The sequence below is a fragment of the Acomys minous genome (assembly GCF_964271855.1).
Source record: "Acomys minous genome assembly, chromosome: 1".
Classification (NCBI taxonomy): domain Eukaryota; kingdom Metazoa; phylum Chordata; class Mammalia; order Rodentia; family Muridae; genus Acomys; species Acomys minous.
In genome coordinates this window covers 82,000,654-82,023,092 of record NC_140483.1, presented here as the reverse complement: position 1 = coordinate 82,023,092, position 22,439 = coordinate 82,000,654, and the positions used below count along the sequence as shown (strand labels likewise).

At 42.3% G+C, this 22,439-nt stretch overlaps 1 protein-coding gene across 7 annotated transcripts in view; it reads right to left on the bottom strand.

The window, feature by feature from the left end:
• Positions 1 to 22,439, bottom strand: part of ZCCHC2 (zinc finger CCHC-type containing 2) — a 46,998-nt gene that overhangs the window by 6,778 nt on the left and 17,781 nt on the right. For 2 of the 7 annotated variants that reach the window (XM_084789518.1, XM_084789514.1), the window contains 8 exons: positions 16,824 to 16,936; positions 12,822 to 12,916; positions 10,505 to 10,588; positions 8,901 to 8,958; positions 6,440 to 6,575; positions 5,032 to 5,096; positions 4,571 to 4,665; positions 448 to 591 (listed from right to left, as the gene is read on the bottom strand). In XM_084789518.1, coding sequence (XP_084645644.1) covers positions 448 to 591; positions 4,571 to 4,665; positions 5,032 to 5,096; positions 6,440 to 6,575; positions 8,901 to 8,958; positions 10,505 to 10,588; positions 12,822 to 12,916; positions 16,824 to 16,936 — 790 coding nt within the window. The remainder of the gene's footprint in view (positions 1 to 447; positions 592 to 4,570; positions 4,666 to 5,031; positions 5,097 to 6,439; positions 6,576 to 8,900; positions 8,959 to 10,504; positions 10,589 to 12,821; positions 12,917 to 16,823; positions 16,937 to 22,439) is intronic. The other 5 variants (XM_084789516.1, XM_084789515.1, XM_084789517.1 and 2 more) reach the window with 5 other exon arrangements.

The window sequence follows — 22,439 nt, the reverse complement described above, 5'->3', positions numbered from 1 at the left end:
AGGTGGAAATTAACTAAAGGCCTGGAGCAATCAAAGAATGTTTAAGAGAAACAGGTGAATCTCGGAAGAACAAGAGACCCTTATGACCTTTTACTTTATTTTAATCCCATCTCCTTACCAGTTCGTATAGAAAGGATATCTCAATGAAAATAGTTTTGAAAGTCAGTACCACAGAAGTCGCAAGGAAAGATGTTCAATCTGGACGTGTCTCCACAAAACCATCACCGTGTGAGCTGAGCCCACCCTGATGGTTTCTCCTCCACAGCAGATGATTTGGTTATAATTCCTTTCCTTTCTATCTGGTTTAGTATACAGTGACTGGTATTTAAATACCTTTCATACAAATTTTAAGTCAATAAAGGGTTTTCTATGCCTCTGGGTTTATTTAAGAGAAAGCACAGTTTCATCCACCCCCACCTCTTTCTATCCCCTCTTTTAAAAGCAAACCTCTGTCCTTTTCTTCTTCACTTTCAAAGCTTTCTCTTCCATCATGGCGTGGACTAGACGGAGAACTGTAACTCTCTGAAGACGTTTCTCCACATGTGTCATGTCCAGATCCAATGTCCAAATTCATATCTAAAAGTAACAACTCTACAGTTATGTTAAATAGTTATGTTAATTTTCAAATGGAATCATTAGAAATTAGTTGTAGCTATAAATAATTTGTTTTCCTATAACACTTAAAAACTGTCTTTGATCTATATTAAAGTTCATTATTAAGAAGCTGACAAATATATATTTAAAACAAAGGCAGAGAAGAATAAGTCTATTTTATTAAATCAGTTGTTAGTTTCTTGTGGGGTTGGTCCAATATCGCCACACTGAGCTATGTTCTATGTCTACAGAATCTCTCTCTCTAGGGCTTGCTAAAGAAGTCCTCTAAGAGTAGGTGGTCTGTCATAACGCTTGTTCTGATAGAACCACTAGCCATGCCAGGGTATTTAAAACAGCATGTTTTTCACTAAGCAGATCAGGCAGCACCTTAGTTTTATCCAGAGGCTACTCTAAAGCAGGACCTTGTAGGAATGACTGCAGCCCACACGAGGATCAACTAGCCCCGCCCACTGCAGGCACATGAGGACAGAATAGTCACGTGACTAGAAAGGGTCCCTCATACACTAGCCCTATTCATTTCAGTAAGCCAACTGCTAACATCGTTTCTGTTACACAGCCAGCATCCAACACATGTTTACTGTATAAATACATATAAGCAACTCCAGAGAATTCTTAAGATGTATGGACAAGCCAATCATTTCCATGGCAACATGATAGACTTGTTATATTTTAAAATAGCCTTAGCTAACCTAGGACAGGACAGATATTAATCCTCTAAACTACCTCCCATAGTGGGGCAGACATGAGATCCCTGGCTCAATCCCATGTCATTTGTTTCTAATAACGTCTATCAAGTTACCTCCCATCAATAATCCCAAATACTTGTTAATGTTTTTTTTTATCTGAGCCAAATTCTCCATTCACACCGGCCATGTGCTTCTCCTCCAGCTAACCCATGGCAGCCTTCCTCTCTTCCCTTCAGGTCTCTCCCCTTCCTCCTTGTGGTAGTCTCTCTTTTTTTCTTCCCAGGATTCCTCTCTCTCCTAGCCACACTTATCTCCTGCCCTGCCCAGGTGGGATGGCTTTTTATTAAGCACATGTTGTGTCACAGAGACAGTAAGCACTAATTAGCATCAAAATACATCAGACCATCTCCTAACAGACTGTTAATTATTTTGGCAAATTATGTACCAGAGAAGACATATCTGTGGAATACTCAATTTAAATTTAGTTAATTTAACCAGTGCTTTATGAAGGGAATACACTTCTAACAGTATAAAGATGGTTAAAAATGACCTAACCTACCATGGCCACGCAAATGTTAAATGAATAATGAAAAGTTATTAACAATGTATATTAGCAATGTATATATTTCTGGCACCTTTTGGTTACACCAACTTGCCAAGGAAAAACTAAAACTCATGAAGCTGTAAGGAAAGTGATAGTGGGCTTATATGGAAGGGTAAAAATTTTACAAAAACAATCTCAAAAGGGTCTGATTTGTGGTGGAGCAATCAAAAACATAAAAAATGGGAAGAAAGAAACACTAGCAAGATAAAGTGAACATGAAGTTCTCTTTAAAATTTAATTACTACTTTTTGGAGTGTGTTTGTGTCTGCATGTATGTGCATGTGCACATGCCTGTGTGCACATATGCAGAAACTAGAAGAGGGTGCCTGTGCTTTCTAGCACTTTCCACCTATGCCACTGAGACAGTCTCTCTCTGAATCCAAGGCACATATTTTCCATCAGGCTGGAAGCAGGAGGCTCAGCAGTCTCTGCTCCCAGCAGATCCAGATCAGCTTGTGAGTGCTCCTTTAAGAACTCAGGTCCTCATGACTGTGCAGCCTAAAGTGCTTTTAACTACTGAGCTTTCTCTCCAGACCCCAAGGCAGTAAGCTCTTAGTGGTCTCTGTATAGTAATGCCTATATCTCTTTAGAATAGTTATAAAGTGATTTTTAAAAAAGACATGATATACTGAGTGATCTAGTCTGGCATTGAATTGAATTGGTAATCTTCCTGCGTCAGCCTCCGAAGCCCTGGGACTTTAGGAGTGTGCCATCACCTCTAGCACTGAGCTACCAAAGGTTTCCAAGAAAATCTACTGCCTACAGAGATGACCAATAGCACAGAAGAAACCCAGAAGGGAGCAGTGAGAGATCTTTATTTTGTTCCTTTTCATATTTCTTAGCTATACAAATGTACTGCTAGTCAAAGGAGAAGGTAAAATTTAAAATAAAATTTTAAAAATTAAATGATACAGGGCTTGAAAGATGGCTCAGCGGTTAAAGGCTGACTGCTCTTCCAGAGGACCCGGGTTCAAACCCCAGCACCCAAATGCAAGTTCACAACTGTCTCTAACTCTAAGATCTGATGATACCTTAACAGACATAAATGCAGGCAAAATACCAATGCACATAAAAGTAAATAGATTTTGTTTGTTTTTGTTTTTCAAGACAGGGTTTCTCTGTGTAGCCTTGGCTGTCCTGGATTCGCTTTGTAGACCAGGCTGGCCTCTAACTCACAGAGATCCACCTGCCTCTACCTCCCGAGTGCTGGGATTAAAGCTGTGCACCACCATTTTTTTTTTAAGTAAATGATATGTATTAAGATAGAATGCATTGTTGAAAAAGCTGAACAACACACTAACCAGAAGGATCCATATATCAACTCTAATATACATTTCATGGGATGTGCAGCTCCATAAAGGAAGAAAACAATTATTTCCAGTTTATGTGACTCAGTTAAATGTGCTCTTTGAAGACAAATGTGGAATCAATATGGAAAATGAGCCAGGGGAAACACAAGGCCCTGGCAGGAGTGACTTCTAGTTGCCGCCAGCCGCCAGCCCTTTGCTATCAGTTGCCATCACCACCTGGAACCTAAGACATCAAAGTGCTACAACACACTCCTGGACCACAACCTTACATAGGCAAGACGGGTTTCCAGGTCACTCTTCCTCTTCACGGTGGTCTGAATGAGAACAGCCTCCATAGGCTCATGTTTGAACGTTTGGTCCACAGTTAGCTACCTGACAAGGATCAAGAGGTGTGGCCTGTTTGGAGGAGGTGTTCTCACAGGAGGCAGCTTGTGGGCTAGGGTGTGCACTCTCAGCTGCTGCTCCAGCACTTAACTCCTCTGCCTGTCTGCTGCCACACTTCCAGCTGGCATGGGCACAGACTCACCTCTAAAACTGTTAAGCTCCAAACTAAAGGCTTTCTTCTAAAAGTTGCCTTGGTCATGGAGTTTTATCACAGCATTAGAAAAGTAAAGTCACTCCTAGTTTAGCTAATACAATAAACTGGCACTATTTGAGATTCAAAATACAATCATATTCTTTCTATAGTCTCTCTATGGACAAGTAATTTAAGAAATATATTCTTGGGGCTGGAGAGATGGTTCAGCAGTTAAGAACATCCAGAGAACCCCCATGACAGCTCACACCTGTCTGTTAACTCCAGGATCCAACACCCTCACACCCACGTACATAAAAATATATACATTAAAACATCCATTTTTGTTACTTTTGTTGTATCACAAATTAATGTACTACCAGGGCAGTAAGACTTAAGTTAAAAAAAACCAATCAATGGCTTTTTTTAGTGTCAGGCACACACAGAATATTTTCCTAGACATCTATGTGGATCTTTACTCTACACACAGAGGGACTTATGGTGCCCTACCTCGAGATGGGAGGCAAATAGAAACTAAATAACTGACTCTAGCAAAGCTCCACAAAGAAAAGTCATCAAATGTAAGTGTCTGTAACGGTCTAAAATCGACTGACAAGAATGTGTGTAGATTTCCCTGAGGGGGTTCCCCAGAGCCACAGCAAGACCGCCATGACGCCAGAACCAGCCAACTCTGCAGTAAAGCCTGGCCACTTTACCTTCCGGACCGTCTAATTGGAAACTGCTGTACACGGCATGTTGGGGTCTGACACAATAGCTCAGTGTGCACTAAGCTGATGTCACCCCGAAGATGAAAGGAGCAGTAGAGCGAGACCTTTCTTACCTTTCACAGTACTGCCAAGAGCATGCTGGGGAGCAGAAAGTCTAATGCCGTTTATTCTATTGTTCAGTCTGTTCTCTGTTTTCTTATTTTTCTCCCTAAACCAAATAGATATATAGCATCAATACTTTTGTAAGGTCCTCTATCACAAATGTTAAATACAGTAGTACTAAAATCCCCAGATACTTGTATAATTAACAACAACTCTAAGAAAGAAAGGGCTAAGGGCCACATTCAGTGTGCTTCTGAGAGCTCTGCCCCTCTACACTGAACATATCTTTTGATAACAGCTTTACTTCTGTCATTTGCACGTTGATAATTTCAACTATAAATGTCAATCCCAAAACTAAAAAGAAAAGCAAAACCATTGGAACATACTATTTGTATATATAACCTAAATACATCCATCGCCAAATACTCCATGCTTGTCTTTCCTAACTTTGGAAACATGAAATTGAACCTACTTTTCTATTTGTGGCTTCCCTTTCTTCTTATTTACTGAAGATAAGCTCCGTTTTTCAGCAGAGTGCTAGTAGAAATGAAAAACAAAGACTTCAGCCATATCACACATTGCTACAGGTGCCCTTCTCAGACATGAAAACAGCATGTTCTCCATTACAGACTAACACACTTGGATTTTCAGCCCTTCTCACGTTACCTACAGAAGCAGGAAAGCGTACATATTCTATGACAAATACTTAAAACTAATCCTAGGAAAATTGCTCTTTTAAATTTGATCTCAATTTTCTTTTTTTCTAAGAAGAGTAAGTCAACTAGTCAAAAACATACTGAGGATAGTTCCAGAAGTAAACATGTCCTACGTCTTAAATTTCAGTTGTGAGTGGCGTGGTGAAACCTCACCCAGTTCCACCCTCCTGGGATACATCCAGGCCATATTCACTACTTGCCTGAGAGCAGTTAAGCACAACCACATAAATTAGGATAGCAATCTATTACATCTTATTTTTTATTACACTAGTTACTGTTGTTAACCTCGTATGGGACCCAACTTACAAGTTTATCATAGCTTTGCATGTATGTATAGGAAAAAGCATCTGTAGGATTTGATACCACCTATGTTTTTGGATGTTCTGCTGAGTTCCGGCAATGTTACCTCTGTGGGCAAGGGAGACTACTGTCCAAAACAGACTGTGATCCAGCGATTGAATTTGCTATGGGTCTTCACCTGAGGTTTGGGTCAATAAAACCCCTATTTGTCAAACTTAAAGAGAGGGCGTAGACATTGGAATAGAGGAAAAAACACTGACAACTTATAATTTCTCAAAATAAGGTCTAGTCCACAAAAACACACTTGGATCTGTGTATTGGTCAGAAACAATAAAGCTCACAAATCTACCTTCTAGACAGAGCACACTTGCAGCCTGAGTCCTCTGCCCCAGTACGTGGTGGCCTAGTGCACTAAGTGCACCACAGCACTGTCCTCGCACCACAGCAGTTCACCAGAGAGCAAACACTCACTTAGCACGTGCAAGGGTGCTGGCAACCCTGCCTAAACTCTTATCAGGAAAGGCCAGTCTGAAAACCATATCAAGATAGGGACCTGCGGGTGAATAATGCTTTTGAGATAAAAATTAAAAAATTGGAAAAATTTACTGAGCCCTCAGAACTAGAATAAAGACTGTAGGTGTCTTATTAAATGGTGTCATTCCTATGCAAGCAGCCAGTTATCTAGACAGACCTTTCCAGACCTCAGAAGAATTCAATCAGGTCTAAGGACAAAGTCTTGTGCTGAGCCGTTCCCTCACTTCCCAGATAAGCCACCTGACAGCGCTTACAGTGCAGTTCTTAGGAAATACACAGAGCAGCAGCAATGCCTTAACCACATGGCACCAAAGCCAACCCGCCACATACTTGGTCAGCTGAGGTCACACAGTGTTCTGAGTGCTGGATGGCGGCACAGCTTTGGTTCCTCCAATCCACAATTCCATTCTGTTCTGCATACTGCATGGTAAGCCCATCCAATGGAGAACAGTTCGTACCAACACTGCTTGTAAAAGGAAAGCATATGACAGTGTGAAGTCTGTCCCCATAACTTAGCCTATCCTACCATCTCAATGAAGAAGCTACAAGAGCTATTTCTCGACCCTCTTAGATTCTGTTGTTTTGGAGTGTCTAGTGATAGGTATATGGAACAAGGGATACTCTAAGAAATAAGTAAATGTCTAATTTTTCAGTAATAACTGCCTTTAGAGAGCAGCAGCAAGTGTCTACTTGCCATTACTGCCTGTGTGACTGGAGTGTCCCTACTCCACTGTCAGTCAGCTCAACAGAAAGGTAAGAGCTGCTCAGTAAGGAGCTGTATGCACTGGCACATGAAGGATCAGTGCAAAGTGCCTAGAAACCCCTCAAGAACAGACAACAAGAACAGGCTAAGCACAAGTTACTGGGTCTACACTCTGGGTGCATACCACTAGTAATGAAGAAAAGAAGACAGAGGAGTCCACAAAGTCGCTACAGAACCAAATGTAAAGTCTTCACTGTAAAACCAGAGTAACAATTCAAGGATGGGAAACTAGTGAAAAGAACTTATGATAAGTTTGGTTTGAACAAAATATACTGAGAAGAAAAAGGCATAACATAAAATGTAAAAGACAGTGGGATATGTGAACACATAAGGACCTCAGTGACTCTTAGAAGATGGCTCAAGAGAACAGAATTAAGAGGAATATCTGAAGACAAAAACTAAGAATTTTCTAAACTCAAAAGATACAAAGTTACAGGTTTTAGAAGCATAACTGATGCAAAACAGCTACAAAAGTCTTATCACAGACCATGAGGAAAAACCACCTCACGGAGATTGGCTTCTGCCCAAGAGCACTCTAGAGTGAGCGGGGATCTCAGAGAGGAGAGCAGGGACAGCCCTAGGCAGAGAAGCTCCAAGCCCACCTACAAAGACAGAAAGCAGGCTCCCACAGAACCAATAAAGGCCCTCATCAACAAAGCAGAACGTGTGTGCTGCTTGACTGAGGGAGCAGTACTATTGCTACGTAAACTAGAAATGACTTAAATGATTTTATGTGATCTGCCGTGGATATCAGAGGTGTCAGAGGTAGACCACGGGGGTAATACACACTAGGTGAGGACTGTATGACTAGAAGATCAATTATAGCTTCAAAGAGCTGAAAGTAACTGCCAACCACAAATCACAAATCAAGCAAAAAGGCTTTTACTAAGGCAAGCTAGACTTATTTTTCTGTAGATAAAAACTTAAGCTACAGCCAGGCATGGTGCCTCACACTTTTAATCCCAGCACTCAGGGAGGGAGAGGCAGGCAGATTGCTGTGAGTTCGAGGCCAGCCTGGTCTATAAAGCATGTCCAGGACATCCAAGGCTACACAGAGAAACCTTGTCTTGAAAAAACAAACACACAAAAATTTAAATTGCACTCAGGGTTACCTGTAGCTCAGTAGTAGAGGGCTAGCCTCACATTTGTAAGCCCCTAGTAATACAAAGTGCACGTGCACGCATACATACACACACACACACACCCTCTAACTGCATTTACCACATACAAATAAATTGCAGAAAAACAGTGCTTTCATTGAAAAGGTAAATCATCATAGGTGGATGCTTAGGGATAAGGAGCAAAAAGGGACCTGCCTATTTTTGCAGTTTGGAAGGAACTATTGACAGTCAGTGGTCTTAATGCTTTCACACTGTAGAATTAGCCAAGGAGACAACCTGAGTAAATTAGTAGGTGATTCCAAGGGACAAGACCAATCGTTTAAATTATTTATATTCCTGATTAATATAAAAATGTGCTTGCCGCGAAGTTTGGAGTGAAATACATGTAAACCTCAAAGAGAAATGATAAATGTATAAATGAAGTAGCTCAGGATTATATGTATCTTTGAAAATACACTAATAAAGATTATTATTCAAAATTTTTTTAAAAAGGTTATCAAAATTTAAAGCTACAAAGAGAATGAAAATGCAGAATAATTATGATTTATAACTCAGAAGAGGGAAATATATGAAGTTATAGTGATCTAAGTTCCTTGGATTATTTGAGAAATTCGGCAAGCACAAATTTACATTAGGCATTAAGAGATGAAAGACACACTGCAAGTTTTGGGGTAACTACCAGAAAAACAAAAATATAGTCTGCAACTATGAAGGCTGCCACAAGAGAAGGGCTTCCCTAAAAGACAGCAAGGAAAGAGACAAAAGGGGAACAGCAGGTAAGACAACTGAAAAAAACAAAGAGCAAAATGTTACAATGGCAGACAATAAATATATTAGAAACTTAACTAAGTATTAGCTGACTTTAAGGTGTACAAAAACATTTACACTTTAAAAGTTAGATACCTACTTCACAGCGGGACTTTCCCCAGCATGTTTCTTGTGGATTATGGTGTGCTGTAACACATCTAGGGTAGGAGGAGGGAAAGCAGAATTAATGTACGACACTCTATGCTGCAGCAAAACATCAAAAGGATGATGGCGGGAACTGGTGCATCAACAGTGGGAGTGCCTGCCGAGCACTGGACCCAGTCCCCAGCATAAGGGGAGTTTCCGCTTGTGAGACAGAGTCGTCTATAGAGTCCAGGCTGGCCTCACACTCCAACTCCTGCCTCAGCCTGCGGGGTGCTAGGATTACAGGTATGCACTACCACGCCACACTGTAACACACCTTCAGTTACATAATACACTATTGAATTGCCTCAAATGTGCAACCAATTTTACTCAGAATCATGCAAATTTAGTGTACACATCTTACTTCAAACTGTATTCAGGTAAAACTATTTCCATTTCAAAAGTTTCAATATTTTTAAAAGTCTGTAAGAAACACACACACCCATGTACTATTACTCTCCAGTTACATAAAAAAAGAATGTATGAGATAAGACTAAGGGCCACTCTTCACTCCCATCCACAGAGGTTACATATCACCTAACTTGTTGAAACATTCCCGTGAAAGCTCCATTTCTAATTGCCTGCATATGTGAGTACACTCATGAACTCATTCAGGGCTGGGACCTGTTGAACATGCTACAATACCTTTTTATGTTACCTGCTGCCTAGTCCTCATATCACTACTTAACTGACACATTCAGGCAACTCCCTGGTATGTGTTGCTATGAACCATGCTGCAGCCAGCACACGGGCACATTTCCCAGATGCTGGATCAGCAGCCAGCATGGTGATCTCCGGCTTCACTGCACCACGCCAAATGTGGTCTGTGTAAGCGTACGTGCCCATTTGTACCTCATCTGTATCGTCTGAGCTCCCACTGCCACTCCTCCTGGCATCAGATTTGAGGTCTGTGGTCTGGTGAATGTGCAATGGGGTCCCACTGTCCTCTCCTTCGCTTTCTCAGTCACCTGTGAGGCTGTGTGCTTGTCAGCTTGAGGGTTTCTTCCTCTACAAACTTCCTATCTGTGTCTTTACTCATTCATCTGTTGGAAGGCATTTTTTCCCTGATTCACATCACATGATGGATTCCACTGCCTCAACTACCGTAGAAGGAGCCTTCTATTGAGAGCCGTTAGTCTTCTTCCTGAGAACACCCTGCTAGTAACTCATCTGTGGACTCTCTTCTAAGTATCTGACCTCTTTGACCATATATTAAGTTCTTGCTCAGTCAAACGTACAGTCACGATCCTCCTTATTCAACAAGGCCTTCTTTCCCCAGGTTTACACATAGAGCTTTATAATGTACATTTACAAATACTTGTTATTCCCTTGAAAGCTTTGTGCATGACATTCTGTGGTTTCTGCTCAATACACACCTCATACAGAAAGCCAGCTGTGCCAACACCATGGAATGAGCAAGCTCTCCTCTGCCCGTTGTTCTGTTCTGTAATGCCATGTCTGACACACCCCAGCACCCTGTGTGTATCTGGGCTCTCTGCTCTGTTCTGCCCTGTGTGAGTGTCAGTGTAGGCAGACTTAGCCTAGTGAGTCTAAAATTACCTTCTTCTTGACTTGAAGCTTCTGAGCTGTCTTCTTTTAAGTGTTCTAATATCTTAGAAGTCTTCAGAGAGGACTGTAAGTTATCTGCAGGAAATAATTCAATACTACTAACTCTGGGAAAATTATAATAGCGAGATAAAGAAAATAGTATAATGATTATCCCTCTGCTCCAAGGAGAAGACAGGGAAGAGTTACTAGGGAAAGAAGGACCTTCGAGAATCCACAGGACTATGTCAGTCGAGTCCTGGAGGCAGCTGTTCCCTCGGGCACCACCTGGCTGGAGAAGTCACCCCACGCCTGTCAGCTCACTCACCGGATGACCAAATGGGGTGTGTGCCTCTACTATCTGCTGTCTAAACTTTTTAAATTTTCCAGTATGTTGGTAACTGCTACATTTTAAAGCCCTGCAACAACACTGCGGCAATGGTGAACTGCTATAAAGCCCCACATTTCTTTTTGGTTACAAAGCGGTGACTGTGGATCAGCACTGACCCACTGACCACATTCTAACAACAGTGAACTCTAGACAAAGAGGTGCTAAGCCATGTAAGAGTGTAACACTGTGGCTCAAGTACATGGGACACTGTTTTCTGCCACAGGAGAACAAAAGATAGAGGGTTTTTTTTAAGTGTGCAAATGAACCCTGACAATACTGTGTTATTCTTCAGCAAAACAACTCACACATGTGGACTGCTGACATGTTTCCCCACAATCCAAGATGTGTATGTTCAACAGTATTTTACATGTCCACTCTTCAGATAAAACCAGCCAGGCTCCTTAGCACTGCTCGCAAATGTAAAACCTTGCCAAGCCCCCAGGAGACTTTGCCTCATGTGTATGTATATGTCCCCTGTGGCGAGCTTTCCTGAGCAGGCTGTTAACCTGGGAAAAGCTTAACTTTGTTTCAACACCTTTTAAAATGAGTCAGGTGCTACTGGTAGACACTATTAAGAACGCTCACACTTTGCTTTGGGAGAAGTGCTGACTAAGAACTCTGTAGAGCTCTGGGATACCGATGACTTTAACAAGTACTGCCCCTATTCAGACAAATGCAGTTACAGAGCGGTGCGTCTTACTTCAGTCAACTAGTCTTACAATTGCACTTTTGAGCCTCCCTGCTAACTAGGTTCCAAACATTTAAGGCATGCACACAGATGCCACATGTGCCACACCAGCAGTTAGTTAAACTTTAAAAGCTAGCACATACTGAATAATCAATTATATTTTTCATCTCTTTTTCTCATACCTCAAACTGAGGAGCCATGTATTTTCTTTTTCCTTTAGGTATAGGAAAATGACAATTGAACACAGAAGGAAAGATTTAAAGAAAAAAATGTTCCTCAAAATATTAGCTATGCTTAAAATGAGTAGAAATTATCTCTGGAACATATCAGCACTGTTGGCAAAATATTTGTTTAAAAGTCAGGCTGAAGAGAATCTGTGGAAAACTGAACATGAGACAGAAGAGATGAACACTGAAACAGGAAGGCAAAACAACATAGAGAAACAAGACTGCGAGAATCTCCTGAAGAGGTGGTGTGCAGTCTGGCACTGAATGGGTCTGACAGTAAGGGGCAGTGACAGCAATGGACGCAGACACACCACAACAGTAAGCCACAACGCTCTCGGAAGAGCTGAGCTTTCAAGAAGCTACAGCCTAAGGGACCCAAGGGAGGTGCAAGGGCTTAATAAATACCTGTATTTCTTATCAAACTTCTAAAGTTTTTGTTTTTTTTTTTTTAATCAAAAGACTAACAGTAAAATATATCTCCAGAGTAGTTCTGGGATAAGGCAGAGGCTATGCACTCAGCAGAGTCCATGAACAAAGACAGCCTGTCTGGAAACAGCAGACGGCATGGAAGGGACGCAGCACAGCGTCCTCCGGCTAGCATGGGCTGGCCTGACTGCAGAGGATGCACGAGCTGCGCACAGCTACAGAGCTGTGAAAGTCAGCACAGGATTGTACTACAGGAGGCAGGGGCACATTCTGCCCCAGAGCAGTCAGCTCTGCCGAGGACTGAGGGACATATTTCTCCTGGTAACCAGTCTGCTTGGTTTTATTGCCCTTCCTATATCATTATCTTTAAAGGTGCAGTATAAAGTTCATTAAAGAGGACAAATGTTTCTTAATTACATGTCTCTATTCCTCAACTTGATTAAAATTCATTACATTTGAACAACAGGATGGCACAGAAAGAGAAAAACCAAGCAACAAACAAACCTCATAAAAGAAACAAACAAACAAACAAACAAAAGCACAAAACAAAACAGACAAAAACACTTCCCAGATTTCTACAGAGGATCAGAGGCCACTTACTGAGACTGTGTTGAGACTCCGATGATATTGACTGAAAAAAGCTGCGTACTTTCTGACTCTGAAGAAAAGCCTGGGATGAAGTTGAAAATAGCTGCCTGAGAGAGAAGGAGAGTTGCATTAACTACCAGTTCACATATCTGTAGTCTCAGCTCAGATCAAAACACTAGCCTAAGTAACTGCTGCAATCAAGCGAGGATGGGTGGAGGGAAGGAGCGAAAGCCACACTTTCCCCAAAGAAAGCATTATTTCCTAATGTATTCTTGCAAGAATGGGAAAACTTTAACAAAACCCATTTGCAAGAATCTACTACAAAGATTTATTTTTTATGGGGGCATTTCAAACTGACCACACACACACAAACAAAAACGTATTATTTCAGCTGTTTGCTTAGATGGTCCAAAAGCTGCCTTTACTCAGAAAAGACCTGCAGAAGCCTTCTCTCTCATGTATGCCACCACTGTCATCCAGCAGCTCTATCAAGGGACCTCCCCACACTCTCAGAGAGGCTGAGCAGCTTGAAAGGTTAGGAGTCTGGGAAATAGAGAACACAGTGACAGGTTGTCACCACATCCTAAGGCATGTCAAGTCTGCATCACACCATGATTCTAACTTAAGATTCTACAGGAAGAACTACAGTTTAAATTTGAGAGGTAACTTAACTGTAGATTTGTAATTATAGGCAAAGAAAAAACATCAAAAAAGATCATCTGGCCAAGAGGGCTCTTTTCTTCCTCTTGCAAATGCGAATTTCCTCGTGGTCTTTATTGAACACCTGGTAGATTTATCATGAAAACATCACAACCACCCGGAGAGTCATTGTACATTGCACACTATTGGATTAAGACATACTGAATCGAGCTTATGAAATTGTTCCCCTCTTTACTGAAGAAGCAGAACAGTGGAGCTTCTGTCCACTACTAGTCAGTTAGTTAGTTAGTTACTAGCTACCAACTGTTTTCCACTATTGCTTTCCATTTTGTCTTTTGAGAAAGGGTCACTCTTCCTAAGCCAGAGTTCACCGCTTGGCTGGCCAGTAATTTCAGGGGACCTACCCGGTCTGGCTGGGCTCAAAGCACATATTAAAGCCAATATGGGCAAAGAACAGTGCAAATTGACCTTCTGGTCATATTCTGTTGCCATCCCCATACTCCAGACGCTGTCATCTGGCTACTTCATGCTCGTTCCCACATAGGCCCTGGGCTCACGCTCACACACCCTACTCCCACAGCTGAGTTGGATGCAGCTCTCTGCGTGCTGGGTCAATTGCAAAGGCCCTCTGTGAACCACTAGCACCTCCTGGAGCTCGCTGGAATCGGAATGCCCTGCCTATCCCAGTATTGGAGAACAAGGACCCACACTTTCACATAATCCACCAGAAATGTACATGTTTCTCTGAAATCTGAGCATATGGAGACTCAAGAATTCAATCACTCTGTAACTTTATCCACCTGCTCTTACCCAGAATGCTCTCTGCTCCCCTCTTAGCCTTTCTTCTACTAAATTCTTCCGCTGTGTCATCTGAGACGCCACAAATTAGTGACTATAGTCTGTATCTCCTCATCCTTACTAAACACACAACTTGAGCTTTCTTCAGAGCTGCTCTGGTGGAAGGTGGTTATCTTCTCCAACCATCCTGGCACTCATGTGCTTGCAAGTCTTGCCTTGCTACCTGGCCTCTCCTCCTCCATTTTAACCTAGTCTACACCCATCAAGTCTCCTAACAACTTTAGATCCACCTTCACATTCAATTTTGGAATGAGCCTCAGGGTGTCTCCCACCCTAAGTCATGTTTCACTTGGTGATGTGGGTATCTGCAAGGGTAGCCATCCTGGGCTTCATCTCGGCCTGGTGTTTCTCTCCCACAGTCACACTTCGGATTTTGTAATAATAATAGCAATAGGTCCCATTCCAGATTTCTGACTATCTCTGTTGGGGACAACCTAGCCGTCCCCTGCCTGGGCTACACTATAGGGCACAGTTCCTCCTCAGGAAGCTTGCTTCAATGCTCTGAAAGCAAAGCAGGGGGGGTTTCACAGTATAACTGGAAACTTGAAACCAAAAGTCTGAAATGACCTTCTAATCTTACAAGAGATAGACAGGTGAGACGCAAAAACAAAGAATGAGCTGAAATAACATCCAAAATTTCATTTTAACCATCACAGCTAAACAGTACAAAGGACAATTGTTAATGTTAATTCATATTTCATTCAAAGAGCTAAGAATGCCACAAATATCTAAACAGATATGTGGCTAAAGCCCCAATGACTTCGTAAATAAACCACTAGCCTTATGGGAAGATAGAGGGTTATCTTCTGAAAGTTGCAGGCCTGGGAATGAGCATGGAGCAGCCAGCGGACAGCCTCTGGAGTGTGAGCTGACCTTCCTGTGTGGCCTCTCAGTTTCCCTCACTCAGTTATTCTCAGCCTCTGTACCTGGTGGGTTTTGTTTTGTTTTGTTCTGTTTTAAAGACAAAGTCTTACTATATCTAGACCAGGCTGGCTTCGAATTCAGAAATCCATGCGTCCCATGTCCCAGTGTTCCGATTAAAGCTATGGGCCACCTCTCCCTTCTCCTGCCCTGCAAGCCTATGTCCGTGATAATATAAGACACCTTTCAAATTCTCACCACAAACTGTTTGTACGACATGTTTGCATTTGAGGAGGAAGGAGGACGCTGTGCCACCTACTACCCTGTATCACCCCACCCCTAGCCCCTGTACATGCAAGGTCCTAGGAATGAACACAAGGTAGGGTTTAAAGGCACAGGACCCTATAATTAACCATCTAAGCAATACATACATTCCCAATGGCACAACAATTTCCCAAGGGCAAAGACCTGACCTTGAGCAGCACTGGACTCAAGCAAACGGTAGTAAACAAGTACTTTCCAAGGTTCCTCCTGTCCATTCCCCTCCCATCAACCGCATCTCACTTAGTCTCTCCCAAGCCCAGCTTGAGGCAAGGACATCTTTAATAGATGTTAGAGAAAGAAGGAATATAGTGACAAACAGGGTTGCTATCTTCTTTTTTTTAATTAAATTTTATTTTTTTTGAAGCTGTAAGTTCTTTTTCTTTTTTATTTTATTAATTTATTCATATTACAATTGTTATCCCATCCCCTGTATCCTTCCATTCCTCCCTCCCTCCAGCTTTCCTCCTACTCCCCTATGACTGTGACTGAGGGGGACCTCCTCCCCCTGTATATGCCCATAGGGTATCAAGTCTCTTCTTGGTAGCCTGCTATCCTTCCTCTGAGTGCCACCAGGCCTCCTCATCCAGGGGACATGGTCAAGTATGGGGCACCAGAGTTTGTGTGAAAATCAGATCCCACTCTCCACTCAACTGTGGAGAATGTCCTGTCCATTGGCTAGATCTGGATAGGGCATTGAAGTTTACTGATTGAAGTATCCTTGGCTGGTGCCATAGTTTAAGCAGGACCCCTGGGCCCAAATCCGCCTGTCATAATGTTCTTCTTGTAGGTTTCTAAGACCCTCTGGATCCTTCTATTTCCCCATTCTCCCATGCCTCTCTCATCTAGAGTCCCAATAGGATGTCCTCCCCGTGTCTCACTTTCCTGGTAAGTGAAGACTTTCATGGGACATTCTCCTTGGGCTAGTGTGCAGATATAAGTGAGTATATACCATTTGAGTCTTTCTGCTTCTGGGTGAACTCACTCATTATGATCATTTCTAGCTCAATCCATTTATCCACAAATTTCGGGAATTCCTTGTTTTTAATAGCTCAGTAGTATTCCATAGTGTATATGTACCACAGTTTCTTTATCCATTTTTCTACTGTGGGACACTTAGGCTGTTTCCATGTCCTGGCTATTATGAATAAGGCTGCTATGAACATGGTTGAGCATATATCCTTGTTGTATGGGTTTCTATCTTCTACTGTGAGCCTAGCCTATCCAGTACCAGAGTTCAAAGTCCAGGTCACCAAGGCCAGAGAAAGATCTCTGACCACCCTCAGCAGCCTGTTCTAACACAGATGTTGTTACCTTAGGATGGGTTCCAGGTCAGGGTGTCGCCGCTCTTCCCTTTTCAGAGAACCCTGATTCAGGGCTCTTAAGATGGTCTTGTCAAAAGTCTCAGAAGACAATTCCTTTGGAAGCTACAAGAGAAAAAAAAACAAAAACACAATATCCAATGCTGAGATGTTTTTTGTTGTTGTTGTTGCTTTTTTTTTTTAACTCAACAAATACAAATAAACTTAAATGCCTTCTCTTATTGACCATCTCAACACATGTTTTCGAAGGCAGCAGGCTGAATTGGTATAAGTCTGTCCTATAGGAAGCAGATTTCTGGAGACTAGCCTAAGCGCACTGGAAAGCCAAGTCTCAGCCTCCAGTCACAGCACGCAAATCTCACACTCAAGCCCCAACCTGGCTTTGTGATGACATTTATACAAAGATTCAGGTTAAACTGAGCATTCTCCATAATACAGCTGGTACTTTGATGCTGGAACACTGTTCTGAAAAGTGTTATCTCTGCCTCTACAGTTATCAATTCAGTGCTTCGTGCTTCTCCCATTTTAATCTCAGGCAATGTTGGGCAATTAAATGCTATATGCCAAATAACCAAGTTATGAAAACTGGGTCAAATTCTTGCCATTTATTTACATTAAAAAAAAAAAAAACCACTCATCATGCTGGGCATGATGGAGCATGCCTTTAAACCCAGCATGTGGGAGGCAGAGTCAGGTATATCACTTTGAGTTCGAAGCCAGCCTGGTCTACAAAAAGAGTCTAGGACAGCGAAGGCTACACAGAGAGACCCTGTCCTGAAAAACAAACCAAACAAAACAAAACCCACCCATCAGAGCTGGTGAGACGATTCACAGCATTTGCTGCTCAAGCCTAAAGCTCTGAGTTCAACCCCAAGCCCAGGAAAGAGAAGGGACTCTTCAGAGCTGCCCTCTGCCCTCTACATGTACATACACTGCACACCCTATGCCCATAAAAACAACACCACCACCAAAACAAACAAAAAACCAACCAGTCAAACAAAAAAACCACTGCTCAGAGTTTTCCTCAATGCTATGGATGTGTAAGCAATGTGCTAGAATTTATAAGAAAGTATCATTTGGTCAGGAAAAAAGCTTAAATGAAACAAATCTCTTATCATATTACTTAACTTGTTTAATTAAAAATATTCCTAGAAAATGGATTCAAAACTAATTTTTTTAAGAATTCAGTTTTGACTTTTGTGATTAATTTCTGAATTTCTGTCATTTTCACTAAAATCAGGAACAACTGTCAAAGTCAAGTATATAACCTAAGGAGCCACAGACATAAACTATGTACATAATTTGGTTTTCAAAGTAAACACTCTTTGAGTAAATCCTGCCCTCTGAGCAAAGGCGGCAGCACTGCTGAAGTCAGGCACAGTAAGCATGGAGCATGGCCCTGGGATGTTTAGGTGGGATCAGCTAATCAAGATGAAGAGATCACAAAGCCAATAAGGAAATCATGTCTTCCAACCACCAGTGTGAAGACACAAATTCTGAACTGACACATTTCCCAAATAAGCACTCCTAATTTCAACAATGACTTTGGCAACAGCACTTTAATACAGATTTTTGACACAAAATTTTTATTACTAATTTTAAACAGGAGCTTTTTTTTTTACTTTGTGCGCACATATAGTGTATACATATAAACATGTGTGCATGCAAGTACATGTGCATTCATGTGGAGGACAGAAATTGACACCAAGTGTTTTCTACTATTGTTCTTCATCTCAGCTGTTGAGACAGGGTCTCATGGGCTGGCTGGCTGGTAGCTTCAGGGGATCCACCTGCCTCTCCACATCCCAACGCCACAGCTACAGATGTGTTCGACCACACTCAGTTTTTACATGGCTACTCTTGCTTATATAGCAAATACTTTTCCACGGAAGCTGCCTCATCAGTACCACAATTTCTATGGAGTATGTATACCCTGTCAAGGAAAAACAGCTTTGACAGAGACATCAATTTCAAGTTTCAAACCACTAGTAGTTGTGCCACACACAACTCAATGACATGGTTCACATTACTGGGCTGAATGTGGAAATGCAGTCATCAGTATGCAATTATTTTCACGTTGTTTTTCTCTTCTTTTTCCAAAGGCCACTCAGTTGGAAGAAGCTTATTTGCCAAAAATAAAGGTTTAAAGTATATCTATTTTATATTGGATTTTTTTTCTTCTTTTTCCATCTTAGTTGTAAAATAGCCAGCCTCCACGTCCAGAGGCCTGGCTCTGCACAATCTCAGAGTAAGGAAAGGTTTTTGTACCTAGATACAAGTTTATCTTTAAAAACACTAAAGCCTAATGCTCAGCCATTTATCTTTATTTAATTTTCCTTATTAATACAAAGTTAACAAGAATAAACTGCTGATTTACATTAGAGAGTTGCAGTCTTCACCTTAAGGAGTCTCAGTGGCACAAGTCAGATGGAGAAGATGTCCTTATTTGTAACCATATTAATCTCCTGTTGCATGGCTTTGGATATAACCTTGATGACAACTTTCTTGGTCAACACACATCCCTTGATTGGAGGACTAGACACCAAGTCAGCCATCACTGGCAGTTAGTATTCATAGTTTGGTCAACGTTGTCTTTGCAAGCGTGATCAACTATCATCCCCTGAACATTAGGAATGTGCAAAGACTCAGAGGCTTGGCTAGAGCTAGCTCGTGTTATCTTGGCACCTAAGATCTTGATGAATACAACTGGTTCCCATAAGCTCATCAGTCTTCTCTCCATATTCAGGAGGCTTCAGAAGGCTCACTGAAGAAGTCCTTCCCTCTAAAAGGGGCCAGTCAACTTAAACTGTGCTGCAAATGCCAAACTTGTCTTTCTCCCTGATGGCGGCCTTCAGACTTTAATAGAATACAGCTGCATGTCAAGACTATGACCTGAAGGCCAGGCTGCCACCTCTCAACATGTGGAGGAGGGACCGTGGGCTGGACCGCCATCTGAACCACAGCGTTCTGGTTTGGCTCCCTAGCCACACAGTAGGTTAGAGCCACATAGTAGGTTAGATCCCATGCAGCCATGCCAATCACATGCTTCAGCTCTGGGATCTCTAAAGGAGCCTCCAGACGCCACGGAGTAGTTTTCAGGGTTAGAAATGCCTGGGTCCAGTTGTAACTGCCTCAATCTGGAAAGTGCGGAACAGCTGCAGAAACACAGCTCACAGTACATACTCTGCATGCGCATCAGCACATGTCCGCTCTCATGTTAAGATAGTGAGTTTCTGGAGTAGATGCTCTAGGGACCTTCCTGAGGGAGGTCATAGATCTGCACTGCGTCCCCTACTGTCACTTGTAAAACTCCCTGCAATATAGACTACATTTCACTCAAGAAGTCAGCAAGCATCCAAACTCCTACTCTGGTCACAGGTCTGTTTCAGGAACTGTGGATACAGCAGCAAAGGAAGAAATAAAAACTCACAGAAAACTGAAAGGGGACAGGACACAGAGGGCAGAAGCTGCTGCTCTCATGAAGAGAGAACTCAGCAACCCCAACCTCAAGCTCACGTCCTGAAAACCGTAAGTGCAGTTAAACAGCGACCAGTGCCACTGCCCCGGTGCTCAGGACAGGCTCTGCTCTGCCTTCTACAATCAATGGTAAAGATGGGGGCAGTCAACCTCAAGGATATCTGACAACAGAGAATTCATTTCTAGGAAGACAGTGCAGATTATTTCAGCTAAGTGTGGTGTTCATGCATTTAAGAAAAATGTTTCAGTCAAATGCTGACTAAGCTGAAGGTTAATTACCACAACCCTGAAGAATGAGAAGGCATTTGCGGCTTTTGTTGCTGTTAAGCACTTAGCTTTTAGAAAAACTATGTGACACAAGAAAGGTAACCTGTCAAGACACCACTGCTAAAGCTTAGGGAGAGAAACACAAGAAAGAAGCCTGCTAGAAGCCAGGCCAGAGCCTTGCAGTGGGGTCTGTGTTGCTCACTGAACTCTTGCAGGAAGATCAACAAATAAGGTGGCAACATCACACACAAGTAGGCGGCATCTGGCTTCCCTGAAAACCTCAGCCGTGTCTCTGTAGCCCTTGGAGCTCATTCTTCAGCAGCGGAATTGTGCCCCGGAGAAGAAAACAGAAGAAAGAAGGAAACAGGAGCATCCTGTCGCCAAAGCCAAATGGTGGCTGCTCATAATTGCTTATTTAACTTACATTAGATGCTGGTACATGTATCCTATCAAGCACAAGAGAGCTAGTGATAAGCAGAAGAGACTCACAAATGTATGCAAAGGACGGAGAGGCAGCCCCAACCCACCATCAGAGGCCAGCCAAGGGCTGCATTTCCTGCTGCAGTGCTGCCTGGTTCTCAGCACCTGGCAGGGTCACAGCCGTAGTTTCCCTGACTCCTTTCTAGTTGTTCCCATGAGTCTGGCAGAAAGAGGCCAGAGCTCTTCTGTCATCCCTTCCCTGTCTTCTTTCTCATCAAACTGTCTAGGATTGATAGGAAGAGCACAGACCGAGGTGACTAAAAATGAATGAATGAAGCTCCCCTCAGTTTCACATGCAGGTGGTCAATAACTTGAATGGGTCAGGTAGTTCTCAGCCCTTAACTGAGAGAATCCAGAAACCTAAGGTAAAACCAAATACTACTGGGTTAAAATAAAAAACGATACAAATGACCCCAATGGCATCCTGCTATACTTATAGAGCAGCACCTCATCCAGTCATCATCAGAGAGTGAAGGAGACCTTGGAACACACAGCTCTAAATAATATGTCGCCATCAAATCCCTACCCTCAGAGCTCAGGAGGAGAGTAAGGGCCAGAGGGCATGGATGACACCAGTAGAACTGGGTCCTCTAAGTCAACAGAGCAAAGCCCATATGATCTCACAGACTGAGGCAGCAAGAACATGGTCTTCTGTATATATTATGGCTTCCAGTTCAGTGATTTTATGGAACTCCCTAGCGTGTAAACAAGTGAGTCTCTGAATCTTGTGCTTCTCTTGAGCTCTTTTCCTTCTGCTGACTTGCCTTGTCCAACTTCCCTGTGATAGTTTTATATAACTTGCTATATTTTACTTTGTTAATCTTTTAGAAGCCTGTTCTTTTCTAATGAGAGACAGAAAAGGAGTGGATGTGGATGGGAGGGGAGGTGGGAGGAGCTGGGGAAAGGAGAGGGGAGGGAAACTGTAATAGGATATACAGTATGAAAAAGAATCTATGTTTAATAAAAGGGGGAAGAAAAAGAGAGAATTCAGTTTAAAATAAGCCACAGGGAAAAAACATTCAATTGACTTAATCTAAACAGAGTAACAAATCCAGCAAACTAACATTTTGACAGGGTGTCAAATGTGTGTCAGAGAACCAGTCTCCAGCATTAGGCTTGAGGCCCACAGACTGGTGAAGATCAGTCCCTTGCAGAGTTCAGAATCAACAGACACGCAAGTGATCTGAACCGAAGACACATACAGTGAGTGACAAGCACACAATGTGAACCCCAGAAAAATCCTCAAGTCCGGTGCTCAGTAAGGCACATCCACATAAAATCTGGTGCCTGAGTGAGGAACATGTCCTGTTTCTGGATTTTTTTCAGTTTTATCTCCCAGTCTACAATAAACTCTATTTGCTTACTGAGCAGAAATAATTTATTG